This window comes from Orcinus orca, chromosome 14 (genome assembly GCF_937001465.1).
Source record: "Orcinus orca chromosome 14, mOrcOrc1.1, whole genome shotgun sequence".
In the NCBI taxonomy this organism is placed as follows: Eukaryota; Metazoa; Chordata; class Mammalia; order Artiodactyla; family Delphinidae; genus Orcinus; species Orcinus orca.
In genome coordinates this window covers 59620763-59633581 of record NC_064572.1, presented here as the reverse complement: position 1 = coordinate 59633581, position 12819 = coordinate 59620763, and the positions used below count along the sequence as shown (strand labels likewise).

The 12819-nt window shown below is 37.8% G+C and overlaps 1 protein-coding gene across 1 annotated transcript in view; it reads left to right on the top strand.

The window, feature by feature from the left end:
• The window catches only part of TM9SF3 (transmembrane 9 superfamily member 3), a 76625-nt gene that overhangs the window by 57291 nt on the left and 6515 nt on the right, over positions 1 to 12819 (top strand). Inside the window, exons 12-14 of the mRNA XM_004268392.3 lie at positions 2289 to 2435; positions 2932 to 3015; positions 3142 to 3218. Coding sequence (XP_004268440.1) covers positions 2289 to 2435; positions 2932 to 3015; positions 3142 to 3218 — 308 coding nt within the window. The remainder of the gene's footprint in view (positions 1 to 2288; positions 2436 to 2931; positions 3016 to 3141; positions 3219 to 12819) is intronic.

Here is a 12819-nt window from a genome sequence, read left to right as displayed (position 1 = left end):
TGACTACTCAAAATTTCCTTACACGTTTCCAGACGCCCCAGTGCTGATTCTCTCCTGTACAGTGGATGCCTCCTTAAGAGGTGTGATTGAATCTGACAGTTGGTTAATTGGAAAAGTTGGCTCATGTAAGGGAATTATTAAAAAAAGATACATACATAACATTATTTTAACTTAAAACAACTAAAGGTACATCTTTCACTGATTTTAAAAAAATATAGAGAGCCAAGGTCTTGCCTTTGTACCTAGTTGACGTTTCCATCATTTTTACCTTTGAAATTCATAATGCATCTTCTGTATTTTCCAAACTTTTTAAAGTGGAGCAGGAATGTAAAGACCTGTCTGAAGTATCCTAAGTGCAGAATCCTTCTAGATTTGTACATTTGTCCCCCAGTCTTTTATAGTTGTCTCACCCATGCCCAGTTTTATCACTTGTTTTTAGTGGCTCACCTTATTGAATTTTTCCAAAGTATTCAACATAATTTTCATAGAAATCATAATTCTTTTAGCTATCATGTTTATTTCTTTATGTGACATTTAAATTGTCTAATTACACGAATAAGGACAACTGACATAGATTTGGGCCACTCCTGGGGGTCACCTGCCAGCTGTGGGTATTAGTCGGCACCTTAGAGGGATTGGAGAGCATGTCACTCTAGCTCATGGTTTAATAAAAACCAGTTCGAGAAATTCTTTTGTACTTTCTGACTTGTGTCCTCACCCTGATTTGACTTGCCACTATTTTTTCCTTCCTTCCCTGTCCATGCTACCTTGTGGGTCACATCTCTTCCTGTTTTCTCGGGTACTCTGTTCTGTTTGGTAGCCACTCTGCTGTATCTTTAACTTCTCCGCTTTGACCACCCTCACACCTGTTCTCCTCTTGGTAGCCACAGTGGTCTTTTTAAGGTATCAGTCTGATCATGTCACTTATTTGCTAAAGACTTCTCATTTTCATTGAGGTAAGGTCCAAACCCCATCACATAGTCAATAAAGACCTTCATAATATAGAATCTGGCCCTGTTCTCTTCTCCAGCCTCATCTCTTATCTCTCACAGTTCATTTGAAGTTCTAGCCATACTGAATTACTTTGAGTCTTTCTAAATACAGTGAATTCCTTTGTGAGCCTTTGCCTTTGCTGTTCCAATGCATGGAATATTCTTCTAGCTCCCCACCCACCATGCCTTATCTGATTCTTCTCACCACCCTTCCCTACCCCCAGAGCCCCACCCAGCCAAACCAGTAAGTTGCCCCTGTTAGGTGCATTGGAGAAGCACTTGTGTGTCATGATTGCCCCTTTACTAGTTCCCACTGAACTAATCTCCTTCAGAGTAAAGACTTTGTCTTCAATTCTGTTCTCACTGCTTCTCTGATATGTATAGGGCCTCTGTAAATATCTGTTGAAAGAATTGGTGATAAATAAGGTAACTAACAAGCAGAAGGGAACAAGAAAAAGAAAAGAGGCTAAAAAACCCTTTTTGGGGCTTCCCTGGTGGCGCAGTGGTTGAGAGTCCACCTGCCGATGCAGGGGACACGGGCTCGTGCCCCTGTCCGGGAAGATCCCACATGCCGCGGAGCAGCTGGGCCCGTGAGCTGTGGCCGCTGGGCCTGCGCGTCCGGAGCCTGTGCTCCGCAGCGGGAGAGGCCACAGCAGTGAGAGGCCCACGTCCCGCAAAAAAAAAAAAAAAAAAAACGCTTTTTGTTTAACTATGGTTTGTGTAATGGAATTAGAGTAAAGGGTCTCTTTTTGGTATAAAATCTTAATGCCCTTTCTTTTGTGGTACTGTGAAAATGGCATGAAGCTTCCATAGGCTTTCTTTTCCTAATTATTTTTATTTTCCTAATTTTATACATTATTACTATATCAAACCTTTTTTTAATTTAATAGGGTGTTTTATAAAATATAAAATACATTGTTTATAAAGTGTCGTATCTAGAAAAAAATGAAAGAACAAGGAAATTGACTTTATTTAAAAAATAACAATTTTTAGCTATTTTCATTTCCACAGTATACTCCTTAAGTTTCTAATTTATTTAGTTTGCTTAGAGATGGATACCCTACCCTACTAATGAGTCTGTTCTTGAAAGATTATCTAAGAAAATATTTTTGAGAGAATTTTAAATGACTTGATGAAAAGGGGGTAAGGGAAACTGTTGGAAGTTACTTGAAAGAAAAATACTGAGATTTAAGTGAGAAAAAAGTGAGAACTAAGATGCAAGTGAGATTTAGCAAGAGCAGTGTGAGCTACATGAATAAAGACTAGAAAACTGTGTCTTCGTTGTGTTGTATTTAGGTATTTCATCTTCACATCTTTCTGGGCGTATAAGATCTATTATGTCTATGGCTTCATGATGCTGGTGCTGGTCATCCTGTGCATTGTGACCGTCTGTGTGACCATCGTGTGCACATACTTTCTACTAAATGCAGAGGATTATAGGTGGTGAGTACTTATTTCTGGGAAGAACCTCTGGGGACCATAATATTTTAAAATAAGATTCCATTTGAAGTGTATCAAGTGGAGTAAAAGATCTGTATAGAAATTTTCCTCCTTAAGATAGTATAGGGATTTTTTTTTCAATTATAAAAATGTTGACGATTTTAGAGGAAAAATAATATCAGTCAAAAAAAATTTTGTTGGTATTAATGAGGGTCATTAGTTTAAACACTAGGAGACAGGTCTGAAAAAGGAAATGGTTTATTTAGGGTCATTTATAATAGTAAAATTTGATAAAATTTTTTATCAAATTTTGACAAAATTTAGGATCTCTCCTTCCAATTCTTAGGCTTTCTCCTCGTTGATATATTTAAATGCCATTGTACATTTGTACATGCATTTGTTTTTAAATATACAGAATCTTAAAGGATATTTTTATAAAAGTCTTTGCTTTAAAATCTTTCAGTGCCATCCATTCAAAAAGGTTACTTTTTTTCCTCAGGCAATGGACAAGTTTTCTCTCTGCTGCATCAACTGCAATTTATGTTTACATGTATTCCTTTTACTACTATTTTTTCAAAACAAAGTAAGTGGAGACATTTTTTCATTTTGTATTTTAGAAGCTAAGTTTGTCATTTAAATACTAGAATTTAGGCCTTATGTCTAAAGTAAAAATGGATATACTATATATAATTTTTTGGTTTTATTTCAGGATGTATGGCTTATTTCAGACATCATTTTACTTTGGATATATGGCGGTATTTAGCACAGCCTTAGGGATAATGTGTGGTAAGTTCTGAACTTCCTGGAACATCATGAGTAAATCTTTGAGTGTTTCTGAATCAGAAAAATACAGTAATTGGAAATTAAGAAACTACTTTCTGTTGTTTGATCAGGAATACCAAAATAAACTCAAGCATCTGATTTCAGTTCTTTTGACTATTCCTCAAAATCTAATTTATTACCTCATTGATTTCTTTTTTACTTTCCTGTTTTTAGTAATTCTGTATAGCACTATTTTTATTTTCCATACCACAATTAGTTTCTTATTCATGTTTAGAATTGTTGTTTTTGTTTATTTGTTTAGTTTAGATTCTTTGGAAAAGATTATTATGTAAAGAGGTTAAGGTTTGGCTGAATGATTTTTGTTTGGAAGTTTCTATTCCACCGTTCATGGAGGTAGCAGTGTCCAGGAGGCAGCACAGTTGACTGGTTACCAGTACACGCTTGGGTGTCTGTAGACTGGGCTTAAGTTCTGGCTGTGCCATCTGTGGTTCTATACCTTGATCCAGTTCCCTAAGCTCTCCAAGCCTCTGTAAAATGAGGATAATACCACTGTTTCATAGGTCTATCACAATCTTCCCTTAGATGGAAGACGTGATAGTTATCACCAATAATAGAGTCTCTAGTATGTGTGAAATAACTAGAAAACAAAGAAAGAACTTTTGGAAGCAGCATGAAAAATGGGAAAGACATGGACTGAAAAGCCTGAGAGACCTGGATTAAATCTCCATGCTGCCACTCACTGTTTTTTGTGGCCATGGGAAGGCGTATCAACCTTTCTAAATCTCATTTTCTAATCTATAAAATGGGCATAGCTTTCAGAGTAGTTATTTGTGATAGTGTCATGTGTGTAAAGCACCAAGTGTAATGCAGGTCTGTTATTAGGTGTTAAGAGATAGCCAGTTACATGGGAGACATGGTGGAGAATTTCTGGGAAGAGCTAGACTTTGGGGGACCAATTAGTCCTGGTTGTGAATCGTATTGCCCCTACTTAATAGCCCTGTTACTGTGGCCAAATTATTTAACCTTTCTTCCTCAACATTCTCATTTGCAAAACAGTAGTAATACCTACCTTGCAGGGTTGTGCTGAGGAGTCAGTGACTGACTGTGGGTAAGCATCAGGTGGATGGCAGATGCTCAGTGGGGGCCGGCTGCTGCTGTTACGGGATTGAGGACGGCCAAGCGTCTTGGGCTGTCCTTCTCTTCTGGGGTTGTGTCTTTGTTTCTGTAGATTCTTTGGGTTTCTACACCATGTGTTTTCACCTCAGAGCAATTTCATGACACTGAGTCCTGGCAGAGGTATCTTAAGGGAAAATGTACAAGCAGCTCACTTTTTTTCTGGTTCAGGTTTTTACCCAATAAATGAAGCTAATTCCCTAGTTACCTCATAGGAATGATGTAAGGCTTAATGAATAATCACTCTGGAGATGTTTCCAGATAGTGTATAATTCAGAACTACCCCCCACACACACTTTTTTTTTTTTTTTTCTTTTTGTAATTCTGCCTTTAGCTATAGGATGGGCAATAGAATAAGGAAAACAGAATTATCTTGTTAAAACCTGGGTCCTGGTATGACATTTGTGGACCTCTTTAGGGTACCAAGGTTGCTTTCTTCTTTCATCAGAGGAATCTGTTCTGCAGAATGGTAGTTGCCAGAGATGAAGGTGGTCAAAAGGTCCAAACTTCCGATTTTAAGATGAATAACTTCTGGGGATGTAATGTACAGTAAGGTGATTAGATTTAAGAATATTGTGTTTTACATTTGTAAGCTGTTAAGAGAGTGGTCTTAAAAGTTCTTATCACAAGAAAAAAACCTTTGAAACTATGTAAGGTAATGGATGTTAACTAAATTTATTGAGTGATCATTTTGCAATACATACATATATCAAATCATTATGATGTCCACCTTAAACTAATATAATATTACATGATAATTAAAAAAAAGAATCTATACTCAGCCATAAAAAAGAGTGAAATAATGCCTTTTGCAGCAACATGGATGGACCTAGAGATTATCATACAAGGTGAAGTAAGTCAGACAGAGAAAGAAAACTATCATATAATATCACTTACATGTGGAATCTAAAAAATGATACAAATGAACTTATTTACAAAACAGAAACAGACTCACAGATTTAGAAAACAAACTTACGGTTACCAAAGGGGAAAGAGATGGAGGGGAGGGATAAATTAGGAGGTTGGGATTAACATATACACACTACTAGATATAAAATAATCAACAAGGACCTACTGTATATAGCACAGGGAACTCTACTCAGTACTCTGTAATAACCATTATGGGAAAAGAATCTGCAAAAGAATAGATATATGTATAACTAAATCACTTTGCTGTACTACTGAAACTAGCACAACATTGTGAATCAACTATACTCCAATATAAAATAAAAGTTAAAAAAAAAAGAATCTGTTCGTATATACCATGTATGTGACCACTGTGTACACACATAAACAAATGACACTGACTGTAAAGTAGTAAAACTAATTTCACCAGCTATAAGGGAAGACAGTTCTCTATATTATAGTTACACATTTTATTTATAGCCGCTGTGATAACCTTTCCTTGTGATAATTAGTTAACCAAATTTGAGAGAAAGTTGAATAGGAACTGAAAGCTAAGTCTGGATTTGTGTTATATGCGAACATCCTGTGTATCCCTTGGCAATCAAAAATTTCATTTAGTATTATTGGCCATCCTTCCTTCAGAATATTGTTCCCCGAACTCCTCGTTATTTAATGAGATCTTTCGTTTTTTTTTAATTTTCTAATTTAATTTTATTTATTTTTTTATACAGCAGGTTCTTATTAGTCATCAATTTTATACACATCGGTGTATACATGTCAATCCCAATAGCCCAATTCAGCACACTACCATCCCCACCCCCCCCGCGCCTTTCCCCCCTTGGTGTCCATACATTTGTTCTCTACATCTATGTCTCAACTTTTGCCCTACACACTGGTTCATCTGTCCCATTTTTCTAGATTCCACATATGTGCATTAATATACGATATAAGTTTTTCTCTTTCTGACTTCACTCTGTATGACAGTCTCTAGATCCATCCACGTCTCCACAAATGACTCAGTTTGGTTCCCTTTTATGGCTGAGTAATACTCCATTGTATATATGTACCACAACCTCTTTATCTATGCGTCTGTCGATGGGCATTTAGGTTGCTTCCATGACCTGGCTATTGTAAATAGTGCTGCAATGAACATTGAGGTGCATGTGACTTTTTGAATTATGGTTTTCTCTGGGTGTATGCCCAGTAGTGGGATTGCTGGATCATATGGTAATTCTATTTTTAGTTTTTTAAGGAACCTCCATACTGTTCTCCATAGTGGCTGTATCAATTTACATTCCCACCACCATTGCAAGAGGGTTCCCTTTTCTCCACACCCTCTCCAGCATTTGTTGTTTGTAGATTTTCTGATGATGCCTATTCTAACTGGTGTGAGGTGATACCTCATTGTAGTTTTGATTTGCATTTCTCTAATAATTAGTGATGTTGAGCAGCTTTTCATGTGCTTCTTGGCCATCTGTATGCCTTCTTTGGAGAAATGTCTATTTCGGTCTTCTGCCCATTTTTGGATTGGGTTGTTTGTTTCCTTAATATTGAGCTAATTGAGCTGTTTATATATTTTGGAGATTAATCCTTTGTCCGTTGATTCGTTTGCAAATATTTTCTCCCATTCTGAGGGTTCTCTTTTCGTCTTGTTTATGGTTTCCTTTGCTGTACAAAAGCTTTTAAATTTCTTTAGGTCCCATTTGTTTATTTTTGTTTTTATTTCCATTACTCTAGGAGGTGAATCAAAAAAGATCTTGTTCTGATTTATGTCAAAGAGTGTTCTTCCTGTGTTTTCCTCTAAGAGTTTTATAATGTCTGGTCTTACATTTAGGTCTCGAATCCATTTTGAGTTTATTTTTGTGTATGGTGTTAGGGAGTGTTCTAATTTCATTCTTTTACATGTAGCTGTCCAGTTTTCCCAGCACCACTTATTGAAGAGACTGTCTTTTCTCCATTGTATATCCTTGCCTCCTTTGTCATAGATTAGTTTACCATAGGTGCGTGGGTTTATCTCTGGGCTTTCTCCCTTGTTCCATTGATCTATGTTTCTGTTTTTGTGCCAGTACCATATTGTCTTGATTACTGTAGCTTTGTAGTATAGTCTGAAGCAGGGAGTCTGATTCCTCCAGCTCCGTTTTTTTCCCCTCAAGACTGCTTTGGCTCTTCAGGGTCTTTTGTGTCTCCATACAAATTTCAAGAATTTTTGTTCTAGTTCCGTAAAAAATACCATTGGTAATTTGTTAAGGATTGCATTGAATCTGTAGATTGCTTTGGGTAGTATAGTCATTTTCACAGTATTGATTCTTCCAATCCAAGAACATGGTAAGTATATCTCTCCATCTGTTTGTATCATCTTTAATTTCTTTCATCAGTGTCTTCTAGTTTTCTGCATACAGGTCTTTTGTCTCCCTAGGTAGGTTTATTCCTAGGTATTTTATTCTTTTTGTTGCAATGGTAAATGGGAGTGTTTCCTTAATTTCTATTTCACATTTTTCATCACTAGTGTATAGGAATGCAAGAGATTTCTGTGCATTAATTTTGTATCCTGCAACTTTACCAAATTCATTGATTAGCTCTAGTAGTTTTCTGGTAGCATTTTTAGGATTCTCTATGTATATTATCATGTCATCTGCAGACAGTGACAGTTTTACTTCTTCTTTTCCAATTTGTATTCCTTTTATTTCTTTTTCTTCTCTGATTGCCATGGCTAGGACTTCCAAAACTGTGTTGAATAATAGTGGTGAGAGTGGACTTCCTTGTCTTGTTCCTGATCTTAGAGGAAATGCTTTCAGTTTTTCACCATTGAGAATGATGTTTGCTGTGGGTTTGTCGTATATGGCCTTTATTATGTTGAGGTAGGTTGCCTCTCTGCCCACTTTCTGGAGAGTTTTTATCATAAATGGGTGTTGAATTTTGTCAAAAGCTTTTTCTGCATCTATTGAGATGATCATATGGTTTTTATTCTTCAATTTGTTAATATGGTGTATTACATTGATTGATTTGCATATATTGAAGAATCCTTGCATCCCTGGGATAAATCCCACTTGATCATGGTGTATGATCCTTTTAATTTGTGGTTGGATTCTGTTTGCTAGTATTTTGTTGAGGATTTTTGCATCTATATTCATCAGTGATATTGGTCTGTAATTTTTTTTTTTGTAGTATCTTTGTCTGGTTTTGGTATCAGGGTGATGGTGGCCTCATTAGAATGAGTTTGGGAGTGTTCCTTCCTCTGCAGTTTTTTGGAAGAGTTCGAGAAGGATGGGTGTTAGCTCTTCTCTAAATGTTTGATAGAATTCACCTGTGAAGCCATCTGGTCCTGGACTTTTGTTTGTTGGAAGATTTTTAATCACAGTTTCAATTTCATTACTTGTGATTGGTCTGTTCATATTTTCTATTTCTTCTTGGTTCAGTCTTGGAAGGTTATACCCCTCTAAGAATTTGTCCATTTCTTCCAGGTTGTCCATTTTATTGGCATAGAGTTTGTTGTAGTAGTCTCTTAGAATGCTTTGTATTTCTGTAGTGTCGTAACTTCTCCTTTTTTATTTCTAATTTTACTGATTTGAGTCCTCTCCCTCTTTTTCTTGATGAGTCTGGCTAATGGTTTATCAATTTTGTTTATCTTCTCAAAGAACCAGCCTTTAGTTTTATTGATCTTTGCTATTGTTTTCTTTGTTTCTATTTCATTTATTTCTGCTCTGATCTTTATGATTTCTTTCCTTCTACTAACTTTGGGTTTTGTTTGTTCTTCTTTCTCTGGTTCCTTTAGGTGTAAGGTTAGATTGTTTATTTGAGATTTTTCTTGTTTCTTGAGGTAGGCTTGTATAGCTATCAACTTCCCTCTTAGAACTGCTTTTGCTGCATCCCATAGGTTTTGGATCATCGTGTTTTCACTGTCATTTGTCTCTAGGTATTTTTTGATTTCCTCTTTGATTTCTTCAGTGATCTCTTGGTTATTTAGTAACGTATTGTTTAGCCTCCATGTGTTTGTGTTTTTTACGTTTTTTTCCCTGTAATTCATTTCTAATCTCATAGAGTTGTGGTCAGAAAAGATGCTTGATATGATTTCAATTTTCTTAAATTTACTGAGGCTTGATTTGTGACCCAAGATGTGATCTGTCCTGGAGAGTGTTCCGTGCGCACTTGAGAAGAAAGTGTAATCTGCTGTTTTTGGATGGAATGTCCTATAAATATCAGTTAAATCTATCTGGTCTGTTGTGTCATTTAAAGCTTCTGTTTCCTTATTTATTTTCACTTTGGATGATCCGTCCATTGGTGTAAGTGAGGTGTTAAAGTCCCCCAGTATTATTGTGTTAATGTTGATTTCCTCTTTTAGAGCTGTTAGCAGTTGCCGTATGTATTGAGGTGCTCCTATGTTGGGTGCATATATATTTATAATTGTTATATCTTCTTCTTGGATTGATCCCTTGATCATTATGTAGTGTCCTTCCTTGTCTCTTATAACACTCTTTATTTTAAAGTCTATTTTATCTCATATGAATATTGCTACTCCAGCCTTTTTTCATTTCCTTTTGCATGGAGTATCTTTTTCCATCCCCTCACTTTCAGTCTGTATGTGTCCCTAGGTCTGAAGTGGGTCTCTTGTAGACAGCATATATATGGGTCTTGTTTTTTGGTATTTTTTGTGGTACGCGGGCCTCTCACTGTTGTGGTCTCTTCTGCTGTGGAGCGCAGGCTCCAGACGTGCAGGCTCAGCGGCCATGGCTCACGGGCCCAGCCGCTCCGTGGCATGTGGGATCTTCCCGAACTGGGGCACGAACCCGCGTCCCCTGCATCAGCAGGGAGACTCTCAACCACTGCGCCACCAGGGAAGCCCTGGCTCTTGTTTTTGTATCCATTCAGCAAGCCTGTGTCTTTTGGTTGGAGCATTTAACCCATTCACATTTAAGGTAATTATCAATATGTATGTTCCTGTGACCATTTTCTTAATTGTTTTGGGTTTGTTTTTTGTAGTTCCTTTTCTTGTCCTGTGTTTCCCACTTAGAGAAGTTCCTTTAGCATTTGTTATAGAGCTGGTTTGGTGGTGCTGAATTCTCTTAGCTTTTGCTTGTCTGTAAAACTTTTGATTTCTCCAGCAAATCTGAATGAGATCCTGCCTGGTAGAGTCATCTTGGTTGTAGGTTCTTCCCTTTCATCACTTTAAGTATATCATGCCACTCCCTTCTGGCTTGTAGAGTTTCTGCTGAGAAATCAGCTGTTAACCTTATGGGAGTTCCCTTGTATGTTATTTGTCATTTTTCCCTTGTTGCTTTCAGTAATTTTTCTTTGTCTTTAATTTTTGTCAGTTTGATTACTGTGTGTCTTGGCATGTTTCTGTTTGGGTTTATCCTGTATGGGACTCTCTGTGCTTCCTGGACTTGGGTGGCTATTTTCTTTGCCATGTTAGGGAATTTTCAACTATAGTCTCTTCAAATATTTTCTCTGGTCCTTCCTCTCTCTATTCTCCTTCTGGGACCCCTATAATGCGAATGTTGTTGTGTTTAATGTTGTCCCAGAGGTCTCTTAGACTGTCTTCATTTCTTTTCATCCTTTTTTCTTTATTCTGTTCCACAGCAGTGAATCCCACAATTCTGTGTTCCAGGTCACTTATCCATTCTTCTGCCTCAGTTATTCTGCAGTTGATTCCTTCTAGTGTAGTTTTCGTTTCAGTTATTGTATTGTTCATCTCTGTTTGTTTGTTCTTTAATTCTTCTAGGTCTTTGTTAACATTTCTTGCATCTTCTCGATCTTTGCCTCCATTCTTTTTCCGAGGTCCTGGATCATCTTCACTATCATTATTCTGAATTCTTTTTCTGGAAGGTTGCCTGTCTCCACTTCATTTAGTTGTTTTTCTGGGGTTTTATCTTGTTCCTTCATCTGGTACATAGCCCTCTGCCTTTTCATCTTGTCTGTCTGTGAATGTGGTTTTTGTTCCACAGGCTGCAGGATTGTAGTTCTTCCTGCTTCTGCTGTCTGCCTTCTGGTGGATGAGGGTATCTAAGAGGTTTGTGTAAGTTTCCTGTTGGGAGGGACTGGTGGTGGGTAGAGCTGACTGTTGCTCTGGTGGGCAGAGCTCAGTAAAACTTTAATCCGCTTGACTGTTGATGGGTGGGGCTGGGTTCCCTCCCTGTTGGTTGTTTGGCCTGAGGCAGCCCAGCACTGGAGCCTACCTGGGCTCTTTGGTGGGGCTAATGGCAGACTCTGGGAGGGCTCATGCCAAGGAGCACTTCCCAGAACTTCTGCTGCCAGTTTCCTTTTCCCCACAGTGAGCCACAGCCACCCACCGCCTCTGCAGGAGACCCTCCAACACTAGCAAGTAGGTCTGGTTCAGTCTTCCCTGGGGTCACTGCTCCTACCCCTGGGTCCCAGTGCACACAGTACTTTGTGTATGCCCTCCAAGAGTGGAGTCTCTGTTTCCCCCAGTCCTGTTGGAAGTCCTGCTGTCAAATCCCACTAGGCTTCGCAGTCTGATTCTCTAGGAATTCCGCCTACCATTGCCAGACCCCCAGGTTGGGAAGCCTGATGTGGGGCTCAGAACCTTCACTCCAGCAGGTGGACTTCTGTGGTATAAGTGTCCTCCAGTCTGTGAGTCACCCACACAGCAGTTATGGGATTTGTTTTACTGTGATTGCGCCCCTCGTACTGTCTCATTGTGGCTTCTCCTTTGTCTTTGGATGTGGGGTATCTTTTTTGGTGAGTTCCAGTGTCTTCCTGTCGATGATTGTCCAGCAGCTAGTTGTGATTCTGGTGTTCTCACAAGAGGGAGTGAGAGCACGTTCTTCTACTCCGCCATCTTGGTTCCTCCTCTGAAATCTTTCTTGATTATCACCAGCCATCAATGAGGTATGGAGTCATGGGATTATGCAGAAGGTTACTTTTTTCTTGAATCTTTCTATAATATGATTTAAGGAAGACCTGGAGAGGTAATATCTTGACATTTACAAAGAAAATGGAATTAAGTTAGCTAAAGTTTTTGAACGCATTTCCTGTTGAAATTTCATCTTACTGCCTAACAGTCTTGGCACATTTACAGTTCCCTGCTGTTCTGGCAATGTCCCAACATTTATTCTTTAAAGGGTTTGTATGCCTTCAGTGTTAATTGGTGTTTCGCGGGGAGGGGAAACATTTCACAGTGGAAATGATTAAAATGTCATAATACAAAAGTTATACATACGCATCAGGTTATGTTGCTAAAAATGCTTTTTCAGTCAGTAATTGAAAGAAAAATATTAGATTTTTTTTAATGTAGGAAAAATAATTATAAGGTGGGAAATAATTAGATATTGTTGTAGACTTTATATTTTGAGCATAGCATTTTAGTTTTAAGGAAATTAAGTTTTAAAGTGTATTATTCCCAAGACATTTACTTTTCTAGAGTGCATATTCAGTATCTTCCTTTTATAAAGCCATATTTTTATAAGCTTATTCTTGAGATACTCATAAGATTAGGAAAAATGATACTCTAGGTTGACACTGTTTTGCTTTTAAGCGTACCTCTGCTCAAAATGGAACAAGGTTTTGT